The following is a 27,184-nucleotide window of genomic DNA, read 5'->3' on the forward strand; positions in this document are numbered from 1 at the left end:
TTTTTTTTTTTTTTTTAAATGAGAGAATATAACAGGGTGAGATAGACCTCCTTAAATTGACAAATCTGGAATGTCCTCTTTGAAGAACCAAAGAGAAGGTCCAGTAGCAAATGCAAAGACTTTGTGGCAGGAATGAATTGGAGTGTTGAATGAAAACAGCAGGTCAGTTTGACTGTTACGTACTAAATAAGCAGGGAACAGAGAGGAATGAAATGAAATGAGAGTGAAGTCAGCTTCTGTAGCTAGGGTTCGCTTTCTAGTACACTCTTGTGGGTGAATTCTTTTACCCAGTCAATTAGGCATTGGTAATAAGCGTTCTCTAATGCTGATTATGACTGAAATTGTTGCAGTTCTTCTAAACTCCTGGTAGCACCCGGTACTTGCATTTAATGGCATCCTTAGTCCGTTGTGGCTTAATCTAGTCCATCATTGATTTACTTCTGTTCTAGTGGAGTTTAATCTGTGGGCTCCAGGAGAGTAGTGACCACATCCATCTTACTCACTGCTACACAGTAAACGCTTAGTATTTCTTGAAGGAATGCAGATTCTGGCACTTCTGAACTTCCTATTCCCTAATTTTTCCTTTGATGCATCTCATTAGTTTGTACAACAGACTGTTCCAAAACTTTAAATTCTGGTTTCATTTTGCGCAGTTAATATTTAAGTCTATGTCTTTCTTCCTGCATTTTATTACAAGTGGCAAGAAGAAACCACACATCCCCTTTTAGATCTTGCTTAGAAATTTCTTCTGCCCAGTATTCCAAGTTCATCACTTACAAGTTCTACCTCCCACCAAACATTCAAACGTTAATTCAGACAAGTTTTTTTTTTTTTTTCTCATTGCCTAGAGAGTGTCACCTTTGCTCCAATGCTGAATCACATGTTCATTTCCTTTTAAAGCATCACCAGAAGCACATTTAATGTTCACATTTCTGGCAACATTCTATTCCTGGTAAAACAGAGGCTGTCCTCACAGCTCTCAATGATTTCTGAGCCCTCAGCAGGATCACCATTAGTATCCATGAGTCTGCCAATAGTCTCTTCAGGACAAACTGGGGCCTTAGTATGAAGTACATCAAAATTCCTCCAGCCTCTACCCATCAGCCAATTCCAAAACCACTTCCACATGTTAGGGGTACCACTCTCTCCAGTACTAAATTGTCTTAGATTTTAGTGCTGCTATAAAAGAAATACCAAAGTGGGTGGTTTTAACAACTAATTTTCTCACATTTTAGGAGGCTGGAAGTTCGAATTCAGGGCAGTGGCTCTAGGGCAAGGCTCCATCTTCCTGGGGCAAAATCCTTCTTGGAGGTCCTTGGAGATCTCCTTTGGGCACCATCTCTCCCCCGTTTTTGTGCTTGCTTTTGTGCCTGAGCTGCTCTTTTTACGCATCAAAAATGATTAGGTTTAAGACACACCCTACACTGATAATGGCCTCATTAACATAACAAAGGAAACCCTATTCCCAAATGAGATTGCATCCACAAGTCTGGGGAGTTAGGATTTAGAATGCATATTTTTTGGGGGCACAATCTCTAACAAGCATGGTGCCTGGCATATAAGGTACCCAATAAATATTGAATGCATACTTCAACATCAAAGGTAAGCAGCTCTTACCGTGTATAACAAAACTGTAATAATTCTTTTTAACCCGGGGCCTTTAGTACTTGGTTTCCGGAAGAACACCGATCCTGGCTCTCTGCTGCTTCTGCACTTCCTTCATGGCCATTCTCTCGCTGCCATTCTTTGCTTTTCTTACATCTTCCTCATGCAAATACTAGAAATGAGGCTCAATTTGTTTCAGGTGTTAGGAGCAGGGATTCACATTTCTTCTTTCTGGTTACTCTGCCTCAGGACATGTCCAGATTTGTCGACAGGGAACTTTTACGAAGATCAGCACCCATCATTTCACAGGCATGAGGCTTTCACACAAGCTAGCTACGCATCTTTCACCACTGAGAGAAATGGATGAAATAGACTCAAAGACGTTTTTCTGCCCTACTTAAGATTTAATGTCCTTTTAGTGGCAGTGTGTGTGGCCCATTGCTTGGGAGGGTGGGTTCTGAAGTCAGAAAGGTCTCGATTCTGATCCCATGCCACACTTACCCAAGTGTGAGCTTATTTCACCTGTAAAATGCTTAGTGCAGTGTCCCATCACATGCTAGCATTTTGTGATTCTTTGATAATGAGGCTTCTTACCAGCCCTTTCCAATACTGTTTTCAAATGTATGTAATATGAAAGCATCAGTGAACTAAAATGTTTAGGAAACAGGGTGCTTAATTATTAAATTTGGGGCTAACCCTTGTTGCTGGTACTTTGCCATTTTTTGAGTATACTGTCTATGAGTCTGTCTGTCATAGTAACATGACTGGCCACATTTGTCTGTGATGACTGAACACCCTACAGGATACAACAACAGTCTCAGGTCATCATTTCAAAGAAGAATTTTCAATGTCTAGGACTAGAACATTAAGAATATGAAATCTTACTGAGATTATCATCACCCTAAAACAAATGACATTTTCTACTATCTCATTGTTACGCACATAAAATTAATCTAATAAAAGCAGAGTATGAGGGGAAGCAGGACCTACTGCTACGGAGGGATCATTTAACATATTTGGCTATACTGCCTTCTCCGTACCTGCTTTTATTTAAGGCTGCCCAACTTCTCAGCAATACATGCTGCTTCGCACACTGGCGCGTATGCGCACACGTGCACTCACGCACGTGCCTTTTTCTCTTCTTAAGAGCAGAGAGGTGCAGTTGACCATTTCAAACTGTGCAACACTATCTTCAGCCCCACAGGAGAACTTGGATAACATAGCTTTACCTTGAACCTTGAGCGGTTCTTCTCAGATGAAGCAACCAAGGGTACGGCGAACGGTTTCAGGAGGGCAGCTCTCCCTCTGAACAGTGAACTGGTGAGCCTGGAAGGGAAACTTCCTGCTACAATAACACAGCAAGGCGATGTGATGAACACTTTTATTTACAAATATAATTAAAAGCTCTGACAGTTATCATGCTCTTCCTTGGAACCTGAAAAATGTTTTGTTGTTTTTTTAAAGTGCATGCAAAAGAAGTAAAGCCTTTTTTTTTTCATCATTTTTTATTGTAAGAAAATACACAGTTTGAAAGTGTGAATAATGCAATATTTATGACCAAGATATGGGTCTTAGGGAGGGGAAGGGAAATAAAGAAAAAGATCAAGATGATCTGACTGAGAGACAGTGTTGAACTCCAAATACTGAATTGGAAGAGGAGGGAGGTGGGAGGAAGAGGAGGAGGAAGTAAAAAAATTTGATCAGAGAAACAGTTAAAATACAATATGAAAATAAGTAATACCTCTCCTTAAATTCCTTCTATACACAAAATACACGATTTGCCAAAGCCCAATTTGTGCTACTGGGATTCTGTGAGCTCCGTAAGTGTATTCACATCCTCTGCAACAGCAGAAAATGATTATGATACAATCAGAATATGCTGAAGACAAGGTAAACTCTTGCCAGCAGGTTCTTAAAAATCACAAGATCTCTGCACCCCACCCACCCCCCAGCCCCAAAAAAGTAATAATATGTCACCACTGATATGTACATCACAATTAGTTTCTGTAAAATGTATCAAATTTTCAATCTTTAATAAAACTTTGTTTTTTTTTTTAATTCCTGATGAATAAATACCAAAAAAATAAAATAAAATAATGCAGCAGCTAGTTAAGGTGTAAGGCTGCGGATATTGTGTCTCTCTCCCCCTTGGCATTTATTATTATTAGTTTTTTGCTTTACTTTCACAGATTGGTGGTAATGAGTGATTGCTTAAAGCAATATACATCCACTTTTTTTTGTTGTTGGTTTATTGGTTTTGTTAAAACTGCCTCCAAAGCTTTCACTGAAACATTTTGAATCACATCAATACTGTGACGTGTACTATGAGTAGAAGAGATGGCCAGCTTCCGGCCAGCACTGAAAGTTGACACGGGGGGAGGAAGGGGCCCCTGATGGAGTAAGAATAAACAGGCACTAGTCCGACACGATGTCAGTAAGAGTAAGAGAGAGAGAGAGAGAGAGAGCGAGAGCGAGAGCAACGCCCGTTAAAATGGGGAATGTGGTTTTGCAGGGTCTGAATTTTTTTCGTTTTTCTTTTTTTTTTGTAAATGGCAAAAAATTTAATCTCATCTATAGTCCTCCTTAGGAAAATCTAATGTAACCAAATTCCCAAATCCCATTCGGAGGCTCTCCATGTCAAAAGTTTCAATCTCTCGCTCTTGCCTTTCCAATAGGTACTTTATTCTCTCGCTGCGTTCCTTCTGAAGGGCAGCCAGCTCTTCTTCAATCTGAAATAAGCACAGTGAGCAGTCCTTAGTGCAGAGGGTCTCCTTCATGTACTCACATGCACACCTATATACATGCATGCACACACATGACGCACATACGCAAACTGGACTGAGAAAGGCTGGGAGAGTCCTGTTATAAATCTCTCATGTGTAATCTGTTACATTTAAAACGTGCTCACAAGAGTAAAAATGTCTGGGGCCCATCTGGGGCTAGCAATACCGTTTTAGCAAGCCCAGCAGCTTGGCCGATCTAGGTCAGCGTCCTGTTTCAGCAGGAGATGGCTCAGGAGAAACTAAAAGGCACTCTGCCACAATTAGGTTATGCTGCTTTCCCATAGAGAGCTGAATGCCCATGGGTCATTAGCAATTTAGTTCTAGAGCAGGACCTGAGAAAATAGTCAGTTACGTTTTCTCAGAGAACACTGAAGGAAGTACGAATAACTGGTTAAGCAAATGAACGCTTAACAGCTCCAAGCCGCTTTATGAAGTTGAGTCTACTTCATACTCCCCAGCAACATCTAAAGCAATGACTATTTCAATTCAGATAACATTTATGATGCATGGCAATATCCGCCTCTCTTCATTTTAATTTTCTTAAAGAGCCCTGCTGGTGATACCTCTTGGTTTAGGAATAGCTGAACATAAAAGCCAAATCTGCACTTGGCTCCCTCATGCCATTTAGCAGCCAGGAACATAACAGGAATTCTTAACCTAATGCCATCAGCTCACGGTACCTTTCGCATCATATCAACTGCCCAGTAAGCCATGCCATTCCTCTGGCTGTGAAGGATTCCTGGCAGAGCAGCAGAAAGGCTGAGGAATCAGACAGATCGTGCAAGTAACTTATTAAAGTTGGGCCTTTAGTATCCTGGCCTGGAGAATGGGGATGAAGCCTGCCTTTCAGGGACTCTGGGAGCGTAAAAGCCGACGATGACTGTAGGGAGCCCAGTGGAATCCCCCAGTCCAGAGGCAGGCTCAATAAGTGGCAGTTTCTGAGGCTGTCTCCCCACCTTCCACCCAGCTGTCCAGGACCCACGGTAACTCATACCTTCTGCTCAAGGTGTGCTCTGCGCAGAGACACCCTCTGCTCTAGCTTCTGCAGCTCGCGTTCATGTTGTGCCTCTGTCTGCATCTTGATTTTGCTCTGGTAGGCATTGAGCAGCTCCATTTCCTGCTGGAGCTGTAGCCTCAAGGCCTGGCATTCTGCTTCTTGGGCCTCATCTAGCCGTAACTGCGGGCACAGAAGACACACACTGTAATCCCCCTCTACTTGACAGCACTTACTGACTACTGGAAGAAGTTTCCTTGTTTGAATTGAAAGGGGTCCTCTTCAAAAAACAGATGCCCTAGGTACATTCAGAGTGAGGAATCAAAAATTACAGTAGTCTGCCCAACGGGCTACAGAGTTCTGAACACACATTGTTTTCAGTATCTGAAACCACAGCAGCAGGAATCAGGGAGGCTGCACCCTCTGGTGACTGAGGCCTTGGGTTTTGGAGGCCGACACCTGAGCTTGAATTGCAGCTCTTGCATTTAGATTGGTCACCATGGCAAGTTATTTAACCTCGCCAGGTCTCTTTTTCACCTGAAGAAAGTAACAGTAATTGTTCCTACTTTCTAAAATTGTTGTGAGGATTAAATAAAAGAATTTATCTAAAGTCCTTGGCATAGGTGATGCAGCCTAAGTGTTCAATAAAAGGTAGCTGTTACTATGAGCTTGGTTTTGACTACACTACTTCCACATTTAGAAACCTTTAACTCTGAAACTGTATTTAGATATCCTTGACTCTAAAAAACGAATCTCTGTAAAACTTGCAGACTATACCACAAAATTGTTATGCTCCTAGAAAGTAATGCTGCCTTCTCTTAGCTATCCAAGTTATCCTGCCAGCCAACCAAGTTTTAACTGGCTCAAAATCTCTGCCGCACAGAGGGTAGTCGTAACAATCTCATGGGGTGTAGTCTAGTTTGAAGCAAGGAAGTCCAGATTATCAGGCAGCCTGGTAGTTTCCCTTGTTCCCGGCAGCAACCAAACTTTGTGTTTCCACACCAAGATGCCCAGATCCTGCATGGAGAATAAACCAAGCCAGCTGGCAGAAATGCTTCCTCTCAGCTAGCATGGGGTAACTGCTCACAGGGTGATGAATGGGTCAGGAAAGGTTTTTGGTCATAAGCAGGACTATGCTTAGAGATGGTCAGCCCATCCCCATCCCAGGCTTGCTTTTGTCCAGATCTAGCACGTCCATAGCTCAGGCAAGACCTATGAGACTAGAGCCCTTGCATAAGATAGTTCTGTCCACCCTGAGTTTACGAATGTTTCCATATAGACTATCTTTGCCAAGATATTTATTCTTCACCTTATGCTTCCTTCCTTCCTCTGTGCAGTTGGTGACAATTATCAATATATTTCAATAGCTCACTTGAGAAGTGACCTTTTGAAATGTTATTAGAATGGTTTTAATAAAGAAAGTTATTTGCATCTTGTTTTTTTTCCAGCACTTTTGGAGAGATATACTAAAGAGATAAAATGAACATAAAATTAATTATGTGGTCATATTTCCAAGGTATTTTCTAGTAATAACTCTTAACCGGCTTTTATTAAAACCCACTGAAGAGAAGAGCTCTCCCTTCATTTTCCCAATGAGGAGGGAAGGGAGAAGAGACAGTAGGCACACGGACAGTCTATCTGCCACAGATTCAGGAACAGCCTCAGGGATAATATGCCAAAGGGTTTACAGGCTCCCAGTGAGGACTGTTAACCTCCTCTCATGACGTGGGAGGCTCCTTACTAACAGAGGGAATGAAAACCCTGTTCCTTTCTCCTTGTCTGGATTAGCTGCTAGAGGCCCTGGCCGTGTGGGTGAGAGGCTCATCCTATGGGAAACTCAGTCCATTGAATCATGTCCATCTCCTTTTGTTTCTGGCGTTCTGTTACTAATGTCACTAAGTAGGTTATTCTGTACCAGCTTCTGACTCTGAAAGTTCCAGCGCCAAAAACTAGAGAATATTCCAGTATTTGGTATTCATTACCCTAAAGCTGCACATACCAAAAACTATTAAAAGGATTTATGAGAGTACAGATAAATATGTCTGTTTCCAAAGTGCTTTAAACTAAAGGAATGGATGTGACAGAAGTAGTATAATGTGATAGTGCCAAGCACATAGGCTTTAGCCACCCCCCTCAAAAAAAGGTGTAGGTGGGAGCCGTCCAATTCTAGCTTCACCACTAATTAGCTATATGACTCCCTAAACCAGAGGCTGGCAAACTACAACCCATGAGCCAAATATGGTCTGCTGCCAGTTTTTGTAAATAAAGTTTTACTGGAAGACACACTCATCTGTTTACATCTTGCCAATGGCTACGTTGACACTAAAATCGTAGCGCTGAGTAGCTGGGACAAAGACCATGTGGTCCACAAAGCCTAAAATACTGACTTTGACCCTTTACAGAAGAAGTATGCCAACACCTGCCCTATGCAAGTGGCTTTATGTTACTGAAGTAAATTGAGTAGTTTACAGTAACCACTTCAAAGAGCTTTCATAAAAATGAAATAACTGACAATACTTAAAATAGTGCCGGGCACAGGGTAAGCAGTCAGCAAAGAATAGTTGTCATTATCATACATTCTTTTATCTCCTCCCTATCTCAGAAGAAAGGGTATTTCTCTCCTTTTATTCATGGGCAATCATGGACCTATATGATTCTCATTCTCTTCCATTTGTATATAACAAACATTTATTCAGTACTTGTTGAATGCCAGGCAGGCATTGCTACAGAGGCTGAGAATACAAAGATGAACCAGACAAAAACCCCAGCAGCCTCTCTGTCCTTCCCACCTCTCTCCTCTCCTCTTTACCCTTGGCCTTTCTCGGTCCTCCTCACCTTTCACCCTCATTCTGATCCTACACCTCTACTACCACTGCTCACATTAAGGTGAGCAATGAACGTCTTGAAGTGGTCCTTATCTCACCTGACCCTCTAGCTGCATCTGCCATTGGTGACTGCCCCTTCCTTGAAATCATTCTCTTGCCTTCTGCTCTTCCTCTCTGGCCATTAAATGTGGGTGTCTTTCAGTGCTGTGTCCGGGGCCCTCTTCCTAACAATCCCATCTATTCCAAAGGTTTCAGTTATCATCTGTATGCAAATGACTCCCTCCTTTTTATTTGTCTCAGACTTCACTTCTGCGGTCCAGACTAGCTTATCCAGTTGACTACTAGACATCTTTACCTGGATCTTTCCCAGGGCCTCAAGCTCAACACAACCAATATTAACTCATCATTTCTCCCTTCCCACTTCCCCAATCTGCTTCAACCTCCATTTTCATCACATAGGTAAATGGCACCATCATGTGCCATTTTGCTTAAACCCAGAAGACAGAGTCCTCCTTAATGTTTACTCTCCACATTCAACCTGGTCTCAGCTCTACCGCCTGTGTGGCTTTCACACTTGCTGTCTTTTCTTCATCCTGATTGCCTCCTCCACCGTACAGCACCACTCCCTCATGCCCAAGGAAAAGGAGCAACTTCATAAATGACCTCCTTATATCCACCCTTGCCATCTTCCAGGCCATTTTCCACCTGTCACCAGAGTGAGGGCTCAAAAATGCAAATCTGATGTCAGGCCCCTGTTTAATACTTTTTTTCTTTTTTCGAAACTTTTTATTGTGATTGGGTGGGATTTTACAAAGCCTGCTTAATACTTTTCAATGGCCTCCTGCTGCTTTTAGGATAAGGATAAAAATTCTTAACAATGCCCTATAATGGCTTCCATTCCCACTACTCCACTGATTATGTGTGACAATCAGTGGTCAAAGCCTTTGTCAAATCCAATGGACACCTCAAAGTTCATTTTAATCAGTCTGTCTGCAACATCTGAAATAATCAACCAGAAAGTCTGCAAGCCCCTACATGATCTAGCTTTAACCTACCCCTCAGGTCTTATTCTCCTGTTACTCTCCTCCTAGTTCTCTGCATTTCAAACACAATGGATTCTCTGAGTTCTTCAAAAGTGCCACTGTCTTTCCCATCTTTACATGTACTCTTACAGCTCAGATTAAACAATCATTTTGTCAGGGAGCCTTCCCCAGCTCTCCAGACCAGCTCAGCACTCCTGGTTTACACTTGATCGGCACCCTGCATGTGCTCAGCCATACATTGGGCAGACTTTTCAATGTCCGTTTTCTCTACTGTTCTATAAATTCCACAAAAAGATGATCCATGACTGTCTAATTCACCACAGTATCCCATGATGCCTGGGGCACAGAATAGGCACTCAATAAATACTAGTTGAATAAATGAAGGTACTGTTTCCTACCCTCAGCCTAAAAACACATGTTCAAACCTTCCTCAATGAACAGAAGTCCTCCTTTAACTGTTTCCTCTTCTAGCTACAGCTCTCTTTCTTCTCTGCATTGCTGTTAAGGATCTGGGGAGGGCAGTTTGCATCTCATCTTGTAATTATTTTTTCAGTGCCCTATGATGGCTTCTATTCCCACTACTCCACTGATTATGTTTGACAGTCTATGGTCAAACCCATTGTCAAATCCAATGGACACCTCAAAGTTCATTTTAATCAGTCTATCTGTAACATTTGAAATGATCAACCAGAAAGTTTTATCCTGATTCCCCTCCCATGTTTCTGGTTACTTGTCTTCTTTGGCCCACTTCTACTCAGCTTTTAAATGCTGGGATTCACGACTATCTTTAGCCTCCCCTCTGATACTATTTCTTGTCCCTAGGAGACCTCATCTATTCCTAACAGCTACAACTGCCCCCATATACCAATGAAGTCTGACTTTTCAGCTTTAGTCCTGACGTCCCTCCTAAACTAGAGATGCATATATTTCTGTCTCTGTACCTATCTTCACTACTCACTCAGCTCAAATAATGTGTCCACACTTAGTTATTGCCCCAGACATCAAAACCCAACTCCTTATTTTCCTATCTTGGAAAATAGCAACCTATTCCATTCTATTGTCAAATCTATCTCTTCAATTGCTCACCAAGTTCTATTTTATTTCCTAAATATTTCTCAAATCCTTCCCTCCTTAGCATCTCTCTTAGAAAGCTCTCTCTTTTCAAGCCTTCATCATTTTTTAACCTAGACTATTACAATAGTTTCCTAACGGGTTTTCTTTTTTTTAACCAGTATTTGTCACATTACTGCCACTAACTTTCTGTAACACAAATCTGTTCCTATTTCTTTTTTAAAATACGCTTCAGTAGTCCTCCATTGCTTACAAAATCATGTCCAAACTCCTTAATACGGTGTTTGAGGATCTGACCTATGACCTGCTTCCTCTGATCAAGCACCCTACACTACTGCCACAGCAACTACAAAGAGGTCCTTAGATGTCTTCCAGGCCTTAAGTCTTTGCAGATGCTTGTTTGGTGAACGCTTACTCTTTTGGAGACTCATCTGGTGAAACCTTCACTGAATTACCAGGCAAGCTGGCACTCCTGGTTTACGAAGACCTTTATGACCTTTTGTTTTGGGCTGCCACAATTCTCTCCTTGAACTGTGGGCTCACACCAAATTTCTTTCAGTAGCCATATGCACATTTTACATCCTTGAACCTCTTTGTCTATGTCGGTCCATTTTTATAAGACCTATTTACCTCAATGAATTCCTTCAAGCTTCTTGGCTTCAACTGGGAAGCTTTTCCTAGATCAGATTATTTCTTCTTACTTGTCCTCCCATAGGCCCCAGCACCTCCCACTTCAAAGCACTTCCAAACCAAAACCAGACCCACTGCCATTGAGTCAATTCCGACTCATAGTGACCCCTATAGGGTTTCCAAGGGTGTAAATCTTTTGGAAGCAGACTACCTCATTTTTCTCTTATGGAGCAGTTGGTGGGTTTGAACCACCATCTTTTTGGTTAGCAGCCCTTAACCTGTGCCTTAACCATAGCACCACCAAAGCTCCTTTTCAAAGCACGTAGGCTTTATTATTATTGCTTAATTATCTGACCGCCTTGCTAGACTGAAACCGTGTGAGGGCAGGGACTAACTGTTGCCTATCTAGCTCACTGCTGTATTTCAGAGCCCAGTAGAATGCTGAACAAAGATGCTTAGTAAAAGTTTATTGCATGAATGTGCCTGTGCGTCTGTCTTCCTCACTTGGCTGTGGGCTCCAAAAGGGCAGGAGCCCTATCTTACTCATTTGTGCCTGACATTACTTGGGAGGTGGTCAGGAAATCTTTGATGAATGAACATGTGATATATGTGGTATCTATCGCATCTTGCCCTCAAAGTCCTTATATGTCACAGGTCTGATTTGACACATTATACTCCTTGAGTTCCGTGTTATAAGACATACTCCAGCAAGTATCCACATTGGCTTGGCTTTATTTGGCGTCGTCAATTCCTCAGTTCTTTGAGCAGAAAAACACCAATATCCTAAATTTGTGCAAGAATCATCTTGGAAACAAAAGGCTGGATCTTGAATTTCCTTGATTCCCAAAGCTCTTGAAGCCGTGGCACCGAACCTATCCACTTACCGCTTGAGAGGCCATCATTTCATTTATACTCTGTTCATACTGCTCTGCCAAAATGGCAAGTTTTCTCGTCTGCTCGTCTTTCAGTGTCTTTAAGATTGTTTTGTGCTCATTCTTTGGAGTAACTTCCAACTGGTGATTCTTGAGTGCTTTATACTGTTTGGTCTGTACTTTGCAAGTGTCCTGAAACTGTTTTTTAATTTGCATTTCCATGGCCTGTGCAGAAAAAATGACAATGGAAAAATTATGACACATCAGAGTACAGAAAGTCTTCCTTTCTAATGATACAACACATACATGGACTATCTAGATTTTTTTGGTGCAGTGACCCATATTGTTAGTTTATGATAATAAAAGTAATACCTATGACATATATAGGAGTTAACTCTACAAATACTTTTGGTTTTATGTTAAATTAATAGAAGTAATTTAGAATTTATAAATGGCTTCAAAGAAAAAATAAATGGTTCCATGGGAATGACAACTCTAAACAGATTGTGGAATATTACTGAAATTTAACATGTTAAAAGTTGGCCATTTTTAAAATTGGTTTCTTAGACAAAGTCATCAATGTGTTCTACTATTTATTGTTTTTATTTCCCCCTCATTTTCCCCACTCTTGTTTCCTAGTGAGAAAGGGATGGATGACATTATATAAGCCAACTCTCACTGCTCTGCCTTATAGCATTTCCTTGACAAATCAATAAAGGAGAACATCTGGATATTGCTTCACATCCTAATCCATTTCCGCTGGATTTCAGTATACACTGACAAGGAAAATTGATTTCAGATTTTTTTTTAACCTGTTAAGAGATCACATTTGCATGGAGCAGTATCAGATGTGCATTTTGGCAGGAAGAAGGTAGGGTGTGCTACTGAAGGCCGGAAGAAACCCCATCAAGTTGCTTCATAGTCACATGATCAGGACATATGATAAAAGGGACCACGAATTAGACAGGATTTGGCTAGGAGTGTGGCCAGTGTGACTGAGGTTGGCATATCTGTGTCAGCACTGACAGTAACCTCCCTGCATACAACAACAGTCCATATCACTTGTTAATTATCAGCCAGCTGAACTTATCTTGAGGCAGTGAGGGCCAAAGGAGTTTCTTAACCTATCTTTAGTGTAAGGGCAGTAAAGGCCTGGCACATGTAGATTTATCCCTGACTCCCATGTCCGTAACAGATGTTACTAATCAAACATACTCTTTCTTACTAAGCTTGAATGTGACTTTTGAATCCTCAACACAGAAGCCCTCAAGGTAGCTACTACCAATAATCTGTCATATATCTGCCAAATAACTTTCTCATTTCCTGGGATTATAATCACTGTAGGTCATGAAGGGGTCAGAGAAATTACATAACGGATACAAAGAGAGAGGTCATCTAGTACAGCGGTTTCCAAACCACTTTGCCAGCAGCATCTCTGCAGGAGTTGGTTAAATAGATTCTTGTCCTTCACATCTCGAGATTCTGATTCAGTATGTGTGGGGCCTAGAAATTTGTCATTTTAAAGAGTTGACAATCAGCCAGGTTTAGGAATCACTGCTCCAGTCTAACCCTGTTCTGGACCATAACAGGGAGATAATTTTATTTCTTCTTACCTTTAAGTTTTTTGGCTGTTGCCGGAGTTCCATGACATGCTTTCTGTGCAGTTCCCTTTCCCGCCTCTTGTTGTACTCCAACTGGTTTTCCAGTTCGGTCTGGTGCTGTAGACGGATCAGATCCATGCGAAGCTTCTGTAACGTGTGCAGCTGCCTGTACTCCAGCTCTCGGGTAGACTCATCGTGCCGGATAAGCATGGCATGCTCCATCTCCTTCTGGGTCCTCTTTTTATTTAGTTCCTGCATGCAAGAACAAAGATAAAGGGAGAAAGATGAATAGGGATGAATTGGAAGGAACGCACAACTAAGTGAGGGATGGCAAGGAATGGCACTGTTAACTGTCTCTTAATTAAACCCATTAGCATCTGGCAGCTTGATTTAATGGGATTAGATTAGCAATCCCTGGAGACTGGGTTCTGTTCTTGGGTCCACCACTTAAAAGATGGGCAACTTCATAGCAATCACAACTGCATTATCTATAAAATGGGATTAATTCTACCTGACCCCTTCACATCTCACAGCGCTGCTACAAACTATAATTAGGTGATGTTATGCTAAACAAATGGTTCTTCCGGGAAGCTAGTGGTTCTCAATTCTAGTTTGCCACTAAAATCATATGGGTAAGCTTTTGTAACATGAGGTACCTGAATCCCATAACCTGAACTTCTAATAACTAGTCTGGAGTGGGTTCCTGACATTAATAGTTGTAAGAGTTCTCCAGGTGATTGTAATATGCATCCAGGGTTGTGAATCACTGAATTAAACTGATAATGTCTGAGATGTTCTTAGTTTTCTTAGAATACTTTGTTTTTGCCTATATCGGTTATGTACTGTCAAGTCGGACCCGACTCATAGCGACCCCTCCTTGGGTTTCTGGGGCAGTATCGCTACGGAAGTAGATTGCTCAATCTTCCTTCTGAGGAGTGGCTGGTGGGTTTGAAGTAGGACAATTATCTAGTTTTTAAAATCTGAGTTCAAGGCATCCTGGGAAAAAGCAGACAAGATCTCACCCCTTTCATCTTTTCCATTATAGTCTACTAGATCTTTTCTAGATCTAATTATTCTGTTATTTCCAGTGCTACTTATGTTTTTTTTTTTTTTGGTCTTGTTTTTTAAATTGAGGTGGAGAACAGAAACTAGGAAAAAGGAGGAAGTTGAATGACATTCTTTTCTCATACACCAATTCAAGAATACTTTCTGAATAGCACTATACACAAAGATCTGAACCATGTGCTCTGGGAACATAAAAATGTTTACCAAGCCACAACAACTGTCCTCAAGTTGCTAACACTCTGATGTTGTTGCTGTATGCTGCTGAGTCAATTCCAAGTCAGCAACCCATTACGACAGAGTAGAACTGCCCCATAGGGTTTCCTGCACTGTCATCTTTGCGGGAGGAGACTGCTAGGTTTTTTTCTCTGGCAGAGTGGCTGGTGGGTTCAAACTTCTGACCTTTCAGTTAGCAGATGAGCACTTAATCATTGTGCCACCAGGGCCCCTTAACAGTCCAATTGTTGTTGTTGTTGTTATGTGCCATTGAGTCGGACCCGACTCATAGCGACCCCTCCTTGGGTTTCCGAGGCAGTATCACTACGGAAGTAGATTGCCCCATCTTCCTTCCGAGGAGTGGCTGGTGGGTTTGAACCGCCAGCCTTCTGGTTAGCAGTCAAGTGCCTTAGCCACTATGCTACCAGACCTCCCAACAGTCCAATAGGGGAGTGTAATAGACATTTATTGAAGTATATGCTCAGCTCACAGCTGACTGAATCAGAGGTACACAGGTGACACAACCTGTGCCAATCTGTTTTCTCTTCTAGGAAGTTGGAGTTGAGATTCAGAGACAGTTAGTCTCCACATATGACTGGAATTGAGGGACATATGAGAACTACATTTGTGTTGGCCATCTGCTGCTATGAGGGCCGAGGACCAGAAAGTGCTGGGCTTCAGAGCAAGAAGAATGAAAAAGAGAAAACAAAAGAAGGGCAGGGAATATGTTGATGCCCAAGTTCCCTTCTGTAGGCCCAGCTGTTTTCTTGCTATTGGGTTTTATGAGATATCCCTATAGCAAATTCCCTGGTTTTAGCTTCAGCTAGTTCGAACAAATTTCAGTCAACACGTAATCAAAACGAACCTCAATTAAGGCTCTATTTGCTTTTGCTGTTTTTCTTAGAAGCAGATCCCTCAAGTACTTTAATCACCAATATTTGCTGTCTGATCTGAGGTGCTTTTAAATTTTATATAGTACAGTCATATGACTTTCTTTTTAAAAAAGGAACCTTAATACAGAGTAGTATGTTTTATGTGCAAAAAATTTGGTTTTCAAATAGCAAGGTCGTAACTTATATAACTTATGCATTATAAAAGAGGTAAAGATTTGATGTTATCAGATTTCTGAAAAAGGTGGCATTGCTATTAGTTAGGAAGGTCCAGGAGAGGAGAACAATAGAATAATAAGGTGTCTCCTCTGATGACATCCACTAGAGGAGGAAATGCAAGTCACTTATTTTCACAGAAATATCAGTAACATTTATAAATTGCTGTGGTTGAGAATATCTTGCATACTTGGGCCTCTATCTATTTGAAGGGAAGGGCTTTAAACAGCACAGTATCTTATTACCAGAGCACAATTACTAATTATTCACTTATTTACTCAACAAATATTTGTGGAGCACCGAGTCGGGCATTGTTGTGGAACAGTGAACAAATATATCCCAACAAGGAGCTTAATTTCCGGTGAAAAAATAACCCAAGTATAAATGCAACTGAAGTTTGTTTTAAGGAATCAAAGATCATCTTAGATCCTTCCCTCCCACCCCCATTTTTCTTTTCCTTGTTTTATTTTTCCTTTTTAGCTGGGCTACCAGTGTTCTTCTTTTAAAAATCACCAACTGGCCCCTAGGTGGCACCATAGGACAGTGAGTGTTCCCAGAGTAGTGACCCAGAGAAAGCTAAGGAAGACAGTCCTGAGTAAAGATCCTGTTTCTAGGTCACTATATCATTTTTGATTTTTGAGTAGCAGCAGTCTCAAGGCTGGACCACAGAACATCTCACACTTTCCTGAAGTAAGAAGTTCAACCTGATTCTGAGGTCTGAGCTGCCCAGAGCCCTGAAAACTCATGAGGGGGAAGAGGAGAGGGAGACAAAAAGTAAACCACATGTTTTGGGAGAAATCCAGATGTTTCTCTTTATGCTTAATACAATGTTCTAGGATGTTGTCCATGGAATACCTACAACGGAGTTACTTGAGTCACAGTGATTGGTCTTTATAACAAACTACCAGGTAATTCTGATACACAGTGAGAATCAACAGAAAAATATTCAGCATGTGAGGCAGAAGATTTGAGTGTCACTTTCAGCTCTACTGACTTAAGTATGGCTTTAAGCAAGTCTCTTAATCTGCATTTTAGTTTTTCAGGTACAAAGTGAGGATAACAGTATCCACCATGGACTACCATTCTTGTAAAGATAAAATAAAAGAACATACGAAAATACTTCAAAAGAAATACATGTCATTATTATTATAACGTATTTAGAAATGAATATCTGGACTATAAGGAGCTCTGGTGGCATAGTGCCTAAGGCATTTGACTGCTAAATAGAAGGTTGGTGATTCAAACTCACCAGCCACTCTGCAGAAGGAAGACTGGGCAATCCACTTCTGTAAAGATTGACTGCCTTGGAAACCCAATGGGGGTCACTATGAGTCGGAATCGACTCGATGGCAGTGAGCTTTTTTTTTTAATCTGGACTGCAATATCTTAAGTGTAATTTTTATAAACAGAAGAATAAGAGAGAATCATGATAATGAAATGGCTCTGTTAGTAGATTGTTTCCTTTATCTTTAATTCACACATCTGAGTTACTGGGGTATAAAATGGTAAACTGCCTGTAATATTTTAGACCACAGCAGGTGGGGAAGAGGAAATTATTCAGTTTAAGATGAGTCTAGTGCTGTGTCTATACACTAATGTGTAATGTGCTTTCACTTTTTCAATGTGATTTCATTTATCTCATTCAGTTCTAATTGCAACCCTATAGGCAGGAAGTCTGCAAGGGTTTACCATTTTATATGTAGTACCAAGGAATTTGGAAATTGAGAGATTAATATATTATACTACTAGGTCATACAATTTCTACAAAGAAGAATGAGGACTAAAACTCAGATTTTAAATTTTTAACATTTTTCATGAAAGGATGTCCCAATGAATGGCTTCTGTCTTCCTGTTTTATGCTTTTTCAGTCCATTGTTGTTGTTATGTGCCGTCGAGGAGGACCCGACTCATAGCAACCCTTCCTTGGGTTTCCAAGGAGGTATCACTATGGAAGCAGATTGCTCCCTCTGCCTTTCGAGGAGTGGCTGGTGGGTTTGAACCGTCAGCCTTCTGGTTAGCAGTCAAGTGCCTTGGGCACTATGCTACCAGAGCTCCTTTTTCAGTCTAGGATACAATATTTGGAAGAATTTTGATACAATGATGGTTTCGTCGGTAAAAATGAGAGGACATACAGTAGAACCATATCAAATGCACCTTAGCTTATGCAAATTCAATACAATAAGCTGAGCAAAAAATTAAATAACTAAAGTGAAAGTGACGAGACAGGTGATTCTGCCCACCAGTGAACTCAATGTGTATATGCTCTGGAGGGAGCTGAGATGAGGGAAATGAAGCTCCCTTTCCCTTCAGTCCACACTGCACACTGTGACCACTCAAGCTGAGCATGAACTCAGTAGTGAAACATACACTCTTTCCCAACATTTGCACACAGCATGGCCCCTAAACACCGTACCATACTTCATGTGAATCTAACATCTGTGTAAAATGTGGCTCCAGGGTTCATCTCTTAACACTACCTCCCCAACCATGTTTCAAGCATTCTATTTTAATTTTCAACGGAAGTGGTACTGATGTCTTTAAAAGCAGCCCATCTCAGTCATGTCAAAATTTTTGTCCTCAGGCTACCAAGGCTGAGTAAGAGCTAGAATTCAAACTTGTAAATGGAGATGTTGTTACCTATGACGCGTACTGCTTTCTTCGTTTCAGTTCTTAGTTTCATAACTGGGCAGGGCATGGTAAGCCTATATGCAGGGATGATAGAGGAAGAAGCACAATCTAGTCTGAAATAGTTTCATTAATTGAAAGGATTGCTAATACTCGGTTTTGGCAAAGATATAGGAAAACAGACGTTCCTATGCTTTGCTGGTGGGAGTACATATGGGTACAACCGTTTTAGAGACAATTTGGCAACATCTATTTAAAATTTTAGATGTATACACTCTTTGACCCAGAAATTCCACTTTCTATAAAAATATTTTCAGTATGTAAAAAGATCTTGTAGCATTGTTAGTAATACTGTAAAACTTCAACAAATAAAATGTCTACTGAGACATGCTTCATGACAAAATGATTTCACAACAAAATGCTATTAATGGTTAAAAAGAATGAAGCACAGCTGTATGTCCAATATAGTAAATGAGAAAAAAAAAAAAAGAATAACAAAACAGTATAGTGGCCACCTGTCATTTTTTTATAGGTTCAACATCCATTTCCCCCTCTTTTGTTAACAGGCTCCCTTTTCTGCTTTGAGAAATACTCTCCTATCTGGAATCAGGGAGACTGTTGAGCAGGGGGAAGCCATATTATATACAGGTTCAACCTCTCCTACAAATACGAATTTTGAGCAAAAATGATACAAGGACCAAAAATGACTGGTGTAGTTCCATCACAATGGTAGTGCCTGGAGGTGTGTCCATTAGCTCTTGCTCCCAGGTCCCAGAGCTGCTTTCCCAGCGTGGTTCTGCATCTCCAGTACCTATCCCATAACCTCTGGATAAATTACCTTCCATGTTAAGCCGGTCAGAGTTTGATTCTATTGCTTGCAAATCAAATACATACCGATAGTAACATGATCTCAACTTTTGTGAATTTAAAGTTATATATAAGCTATATGTATATGCACATATATAGGGAAAAAAGTCTGAAAGAATACATACCAAATTAATGATGACCTTCTCAGAGTAGAGATTGGGTGTGATGGGAGTATCAAGAACATTCACTAGTCAACATTTATTTATACACACACACTGCTGTTTTTGGCTCTGGAATATGTCTAAGCATAGGAAAACCTGGGCTCTAAAGGTAGAAACACCCTTATAGAGTAGTCAAGTGTTGTTAGCTCAATTGGTTAGAACTTGATACTAATGAAATCACAAAGGTACTTTTTATAATTTTTGGGAAGTAACTACCTTCTATAGCTTTTATTGACACTAATTGTCTGCTTGGTGTAAATATTCCTCCAAATACATCATTAGAATAACAATAAAAGTTGCCAGGCATTTTTAACATTAAAAATTGCCAATACTTTATTTCCAATTGGCTACTGAATTTTTTCACTTTGATTTTTCTGCCTTCTGAAAAACTTAACATGTCTAGTACTGAACTCATCATTATCTTACTAAAACTTGTAAGCTTCCTGTTTCCACCCAAATCCACAATTCCCCAAGTCTCAAACTCTAGAAACAATTTTGATCCTACCCTCATCGTTTTCCTCATATATGCCAACTCCTGTTTATTTTATACTTAAAAATAGGTTCCAAATCTATCCCTCGTTGGACAGCTACCACCACCATCCTAGTCTATGCCCATTTCCCAGTCTCCTTTCTCCAGTCCAGTGTTTCTCAACCTTTTTTCCATTATTGCCCCCATAAGGCGCCTTCCCCTCCCAAGTACCTTCCCCAGCCGAAATGTTAATACTACAGACTATGAAAACCAAACCAAACCGAACTCACTGCCATCGAGTAGGTTCCGACTCATAGAGACCCCTCTGTGGGTTTCTAAGTTGGTATCTCTATGGAAGTAGATTGCCTAGTCTTCCTTCCGAGGAGTGGCTGGTGGGTTTGAATTGCCAGCCTTCTGGTTAGCAGTCAAATGCCTTAGGTGCAACGCCACCAGAGCTCCCACAGATATACTAAATATCTGTTTATGTACTGTGGCACTTTGGAGTGCCTGAAAATATAGTATCTTAAGATTCTCCACCTTCTATGAGAAACAATGCTCTCCCCTTTGGGGGCAATATTACCCCATTGAGAACGCATGGACTATCCAGCCTGTGTTGTCAAACTGGGCTATCTCTCTAAAGTAAAATTTTAGCCATATCACTGCCTGGCTCGAAAATGTTCAGTGCTTTCTCCCCTTTCCAATAAAATAATACATATAAAGAGCCTTAGCTCAGCCCATTACAGTATGTTCAATAAATTTTAGTTCGTTTCACCCTTTCTTTTTCCTATTTGAATACTGTTCTCCTAAAAGATTATACAATGAAAACTGTGAGAGTTGGAACTCACTGGGACTGCCTTGTTTTTCTTCAAGTGTTGTGCCTCTGACAGGGTGAAGTCTCATCACTCTTCTGTCACTTTCTATTAGTGGAAAATATTTGTGCTTTTCTTCTCTGACAGGTTTCCACGTTACACGGGTTCCAGCTTTCACCGGTTTTACTGTGTACCACTAAGTGTGCGTGAATGCTTGTTTTCCCCCATGCCAGCTAACATTTGGTTTTAGCAAACTTTGACAGTTTTATCAATGTGCTATGCTAGCTAATTTATGAAGTTTTCTCTGGTGACATCAGATTGCAATGACTTCCTGTTGAACTTAGTATCTGCAACTGAATGACATCCTGTATTCCTTGTCTCAGTTAATGCTATTATATCCATCTCTTCTCCCAAATAGGAGCTCTGGTAGCATAGTGCCTAAGGCACTTGACTGCTCACCAGAAGGCTGGCAGTTCAAACCCACCAGCCACTCCTCGGAAGGAAGGTTGGGCAATCCTACTTCCATAGTGATACTGCCTCGGAAACCCAAGGAGGGGTCGTTATGAGTCGGGGCCGACTCGACAGCAAACAACAACAATAACAACAACAACATCCTCCCAAATAAGGAACTCTGAAGTCAATTTTGACTCTACCCTCTTCTGAAATTCACATATCCATTTGGTCAAAAAGTTCCATCAGTTGTGTTTTAGGAATGTCACTCAGCTCATCTCCCCTCTCTATCCCCACTGTCTCTTCCAGACCAGAGCTAGACAGAGGGCACCCTAGCTAGCCTCCTAGTGCTTGGTGCTTCTCACAACTCCAGCTCATCGTTCATGCTGATACACTAATTTTTCAATTAAAAGAAATCTCATCATGTCACTTTCCTGCTTAAAAATCTCTGTTGGCCAGGTACTGCTTTCAGACTAAAATGTAGATCCTTGCTTTAACAAAAAGGCCCTCCATATTCTGCTCCCAACAACTTGTGTTTGGACGCTCCAGTCCACACGCCCACAACTCTAGTCACACTCAGCTTCTTGTCTATCACTGCATACTCCATGTCCTTTCATGACTATGTGACCACAATACTTTATTTATATGTCAGTTATAAAAAAACCAAAACCAAACTCACTGCCGTTGAGTCAGCTCCAACTCATAGTGACCCCTCCTTGGGTTTCCAAGGTGGTATCTCTATGCAAGTAGATTGCCCAACCTTCCTTCCAAGGAGTGGCTGGTGGGTTTGAACTGCCAGCCTTCTGGTTAGCAGTCAAATGCCTTAGGCACTATGCCACCAGAGCTCCCACATCAGTTATGGTGCCTCACATATTATATGAGGTGCTATTACATTTTAGTACCTCACCCGTTAATAAAAAAAATAAATAAAACCCATTGCCATAAAGTCAATTCAAACTCATAGTGACCCCCATTGGGTTTCTAAGGTTGTAAATCATTATGGAAGTAGACTGCCTCATCTTCCTCCTGTGGAGCAGCTGTGGGGTTTGAACTGCTGACCTTCTGGTTAGCAGCCAAATATCTTAACCATTATGCCAGCAGAGCTCCTTTATTAATTCATCTGTTTCTCCTATTAGACTCAGGGCTACCTGAAGGCAGAGAGTACTTCTCAGTAGTCCTGGTGTCTAGCACAGTGCTGGCATGTAGAAGGTACTCAGGAAGTGCTGGCTGAATGAATGAACAAGCTGAATTTCTAGAGCATCACACTGTTATTTAAGAGTTTCATGTGGAGTTACAGAAACCTAAGTCCTTGCCAAATAGGCTGGAAGCGAAAATTCTCCACTTCATGACTTGGCTTATAATAGATGTTCAATAAAATTCTATTGCATTCATTTGGGAAAAGGTGATTTATTCTGCATATGGACTTTCCCTTATTGATGGTATATTCTGACTTGTATATTTACTCTGTGCCAGGCTAATGCCTAAGGATGTAGGAATTGAACAAAACAGACATGGTTTGTTCTCACAAACCTCACAAGGCTTACTGTCTTGTAAATCAGTGACAATAGTTATGAACAAAATTATCACCTCCCGAATGTTCTGCTGCTCCACCTCGTGCCGCTTGATCATTATTTTCCGCTTGAAGAAACGACAGTTTTTGTCGTAGTACAGTCTCTGTTGAGTGAGCAGGTGGGCTTCCTCTTCAGCCTGCGTGTGCTGCAAGTTCTCTTTATGCTTGGATATCCGCTCTTGCTTTTCTTTCTTGGGTGTGCTATGGTCTTCATTCATTTCCTTTGTAAAAAAGAAAGAAAGAAAGATGCCAGTTCCATTAAACAAAAGAACTATAACAGATTAAATTATTTGGAAAGCAAATGAAATGTAAAAGCAGAAAGGCTTGGTGTTACATATCCCTCTCCCCATTTTTTAAATTAATCAATTAACTGAGTAATAAGTGAGAGAAAGATGAGTTAGTTTCTATGTCTCTGGCTTCTCTTTCTCAGAAATTATTTGTTCACTCATTCTGTCACACTAATTGGGTTCCTACCACGGGTCAGGCATTGTGCATGGCACAAGGATACAATGGTTAGCAAAAGATCATAATGGCCGCCCTCATGGGGCTTTACAGTCCACAGTCTAAAATTAATCAAACAACCACAGAAATCAACTGAAAACTGTTGTGATAACTGCTAGGAAGGGGAAGTATTTGCTCCTACAAGGATGTTTAATAGAAAAGACTTGATTTTGATAATGGCTAAACTGAAACCTGTAAAAACTGAAGTTAACTAGTGGAAAAGGAGAGGGAAGACTGTGCTGGGTGGAGGCAAACAGCATGTGCAAAGCTCCATGGTCAGGGAGGGAACAAGGTGCAATCAAGAAACGGAAAGGAAGCAGCTGGTTGATGCAGTGTGACATGAGGTAAGGCTGTACAGGTAGGCAGGGCCAGGAGAGGCCATATAGCCCAAGTTAAGGAGAAATGGACTTATCTATATGGGCTTATAATGAGATGTATTTAAAAAAGATGACTCTGGCTGCTATGTGAAGAACAGAATGAAGGAGGCAAGAGCAGATACATGGAGATAGCTGGGAGGATATTGCAATGGTCTAGGTGATAGAAATGGTCTAGGCTTGGATAAAGAAGGTGGTAAAAAGACAGAAGTAGGCAAATTCCAAAGACAGGAGGTACTATGCAAACGTCACTAGTTAGAATTTCATGAAAAAGCATTCTTCATTTGTGATCAAAAGGGTAAATAAACCAACTATATTTTTAATAGGACAAAATTCATAATTACTGCACACCATATGGGTAAAGGGAATGAAACAGTGAATCAGAACAGCCAAGCAGATGTTAATCTCTGAATAAAGTAAGAAGACTACTTTTAGAGAAAATGCAAGATACCTTATTTCTCTTTGTCCAAACTGACATGCTTGACCTATGATAATTGGTTAATTAGTCCTTCAGCTGGAATACCCCTTAATTGTCACTATCTATTTGATGTTTTGTAATGTAGATAGCACATACTATTTGGATTCTTTTCTGCACTTATTAAGTCTTTATATATCAACTTTCATATTCCACAAGGGAAATCTCAGAATCAACACGAGGAAGGGCTGTTTCCAGCATGGAATAAGCAAGGGTCATAGCAGGAAGGCTAGGTGATTCATCTCTATTATTTCACTAGTAGGTTTGATATCACTTGCCTTGTACACCAATATTCAATAATAATCATAAAAATTTACTCCAAGATCAAGAATAAATTATTCCTGGACCAGCCATCATTCTGTATAACCGATACCCCTATTATCTATCAATAGTAGGAATAATGGAAATTGTTTTGTCATTCTAAGAACAGTATCTTTATGTATATCAACATCTAAATATACATATCACTTTTAATGATCTGAACTAAGCTTTACTTCATAAGGAGTAATATTAACTCTGCACAGAAAGGTTTTTTGAGGCTATCTCAAATTGGCTTTAGGCATGTTTTTCTTCATGAACGTGTTGAAAGACTTAGAAGTTTAGGTCTGTGGTGTCTCATGGGTTTACAAATCTTGAGTATGGTAAACTCAAAATAACCTTGTGCCTGAGGACTAAGTAGGCACTCTCAAATGCTGTTCTATGGGAGAATCTTCAATAAGTAGAGTTCATGCAATCTCTAAACATCTTGGTGTTATGAAGGCTCACAGTGGTGGCCACAGTCATAAAGTATGGCAGCAAGAGCAAGAGTAAACACATGGAGTTCGAAATAAGATGGTATTTGCAGTAGCTGAGGAAGTTTTTAAATTTCTCATTAAAATAATCAAAACTATTCTTCTAACTCAGCAACATCCTTCTACTATTATATCATAATTAGGCTCAAGACAATAACTAAGAGAAAATGGCGAGGTTGTGAATCTTCTTAAGTGGACTGTTTCTATCTACAGTCTGGCTTTGTAGACCCTGTAGTGTCAGGTATTCTTCCAATTTGGTCAGTGTGGACCAAATACAATTTCTTGTCAGGCCCAACAGTTGCAGGTAGCAATGGAAGTTTTCTGACTATGGCTCACCTGGGTAGGGCTCACTCCAACCCACTTGTTTTACTTCCTAACTGAAAAAGAATTGGAGAGGAACCTGGCTAAGTCCTCTATTACTAACCTATGAAAGAATTTGAGCGCAAATACATTATTTTATGTACTAAAACAATGCCACATATTGAGTTTCATTAAAGTTTATTCCACTCAAATCACCAAAACCCACTGCCATTCACTTGCTTCTGACTCATAGTGACTATATCTATATGGGGTTGCTATAAGTTAATAGGGAGCTCTGGTGGCACAGTGCCTAAGGCATTTGACTGTTAACCAGAAGACTGGTGGTTCAAACCCACCAGCCACTTCTCAGAAGGAAGATTGGGCAATCTACTTCCATAGTGATACCACCTCAGAAACCCAAAGAGGGGTCGCTGTGAGTCAGATCCGACTCAATGGCAGTGAGTTAGTGAAATAAGTTAAAACATTTAGTCGTCTACAAATAATAAATTTTAAGTCTCATGAGAAAGAAAGTCTATGGAACAGCAAGCAATTCATGTGTAAGAACTGGCAAAAGGAGAATGAAGAAATTTCAATTTTCAGATCAAACTGTAGTCCCTCAGGAGGACCCTCTAAGTTCACTATTGGTCTTCAACCAAACACTTAGGTATCAATCATTCATTTATCAAATATTCATGTGTACTGGGCACAGTGGTGAGCAAAACCAGACATAGTCTCCGCTCTTGAAGTGCTTACCACCTAGTAGGGTAAGTAGGCAAAGTACTCAAACAATTATGAGGAAAAAAAAAAAAGTATAATTAAAAACTCTACTGTTAGGAAGCCACAGGCACTTATCTTGGTCAAGGTAGTCAGAAAAGGCTTCCCTGGGGAAGTGACGTTTGAGTTAAGGTCCTAAGAAAGAGTCCTAAGTCTCACAAGGAACAGGAGGAGGAATTGACTAAACAGAACTGTGGTTGGGGAGGGGCTGAGTGGGAGGAGAGCCCTGTGGCTAAGGAAACAGCAAGAGCAAAGACCTTGAGAAGACCAGAGCTTGATACATTTGAGGAATTGAAAGGGGACCATTGTGGCTGGTACAGTTAAGAATGAGGGGGACTGGTGTGAGATGATACTGGAGAGTAGGCTGGTAGCAAACTATGTTGGGACTTGAAGGATTCTAATCTATCCTAAGAGCAATGAGAAGCCAATTGATGATTTTAAGCAAAGGGTGATATGACCAGATTATATTTTGAAAAGATAATTTTGGCCAAAGTAAGAAGGATAAACAAACCATGCAAAAATATTTTAGACTTAGGCCAATGATTCTTGATGAGGGGTCATGGATTAGCAGGATCAGCATCACCTGGGTACTTGCCAGAACTGTACATATTCTAACTCCTCCCACATCCACTGAATCAGCAAATTTAGGGGTGGGGCTTACCAATCCATTCTAATAAGCACTTAAGTAATTCTAATACCAACTTTGGCAACCACTGGATTACACACAATGCAAGAGAGTCATTTTTTTTTTCTTCCTCTTTTTTTTAATGCATTTTATTGAAATATAATTTATGTTCCGTGAAAAAACAAAACTAAAGTGACATGGGTAGATGCATTTTTTTTTTTGCAGTGTTTCCTCCCCTCCCCTCCCACCCCTGGCAACCAACAAAGAAAGTTTCCCTCCATATATAAACCTTTCCTTGACCTTCCAAAGCAACGACCTAATGCTATATTTGTCCTTCTGTGATTGACTTATTTCACTTAGCATAATGTCCTCCAAGTTCATCCATATTATGCGGTGTTTTGCAGACTTTACGTTATTCTTTAATGCTGCATAGTATTCCATTATGTGTATGTACCATAGTTTGGTCATCCACTCTTCCACTATAAATCTTGGAGATAAGACCCTTGCCAGATATGTAATTATCAGCACATATGAATTTGTTGCTGTCATTTTTGTTACGTGCTTTTTCGTGGTGTCGATATTTTT

At 40.6% G+C, this 27,184-nt stretch overlaps 1 protein-coding gene across 1 annotated transcript in view; it reads right to left on the reverse strand.

Annotated features, from left to right (window-relative positions):
• Positions 1-4,172: 4,172 nt before the first annotated feature.
• Positions 4,173-27,184, reverse strand: part of TAOK3 (TAO kinase 3) — a 110,246-nt gene continuing 87,234 nt past the window's right edge. The window contains exons 15-19 of the mRNA XM_007938208.2: positions 22,777-22,980; positions 13,437-13,676; positions 11,836-12,048; positions 5,383-5,565; positions 4,173-4,334 (exon numbers count right to left, since the gene is read on the reverse strand). Coding sequence (XP_007936399.1) covers positions 4,173-4,334; positions 5,383-5,565; positions 11,836-12,048; positions 13,437-13,676; positions 22,777-22,980 — 1,002 coding nt within the window. The remainder of the gene's footprint in view (positions 4,335-5,382; positions 5,566-11,835; positions 12,049-13,436; positions 13,677-22,776; positions 22,981-27,184) is intronic.

This window comes from Orycteropus afer, unplaced genomic scaffold (assembly GCF_000298275.1).
Source record: "Orycteropus afer afer isolate SDZICR_OR568_19922 unplaced genomic scaffold, OryAfe1.0 scaffold00048, whole genome shotgun sequence".
Classification (NCBI taxonomy): Eukaryota; Metazoa; Chordata; class Mammalia; order Tubulidentata; family Orycteropodidae; genus Orycteropus; species Orycteropus afer.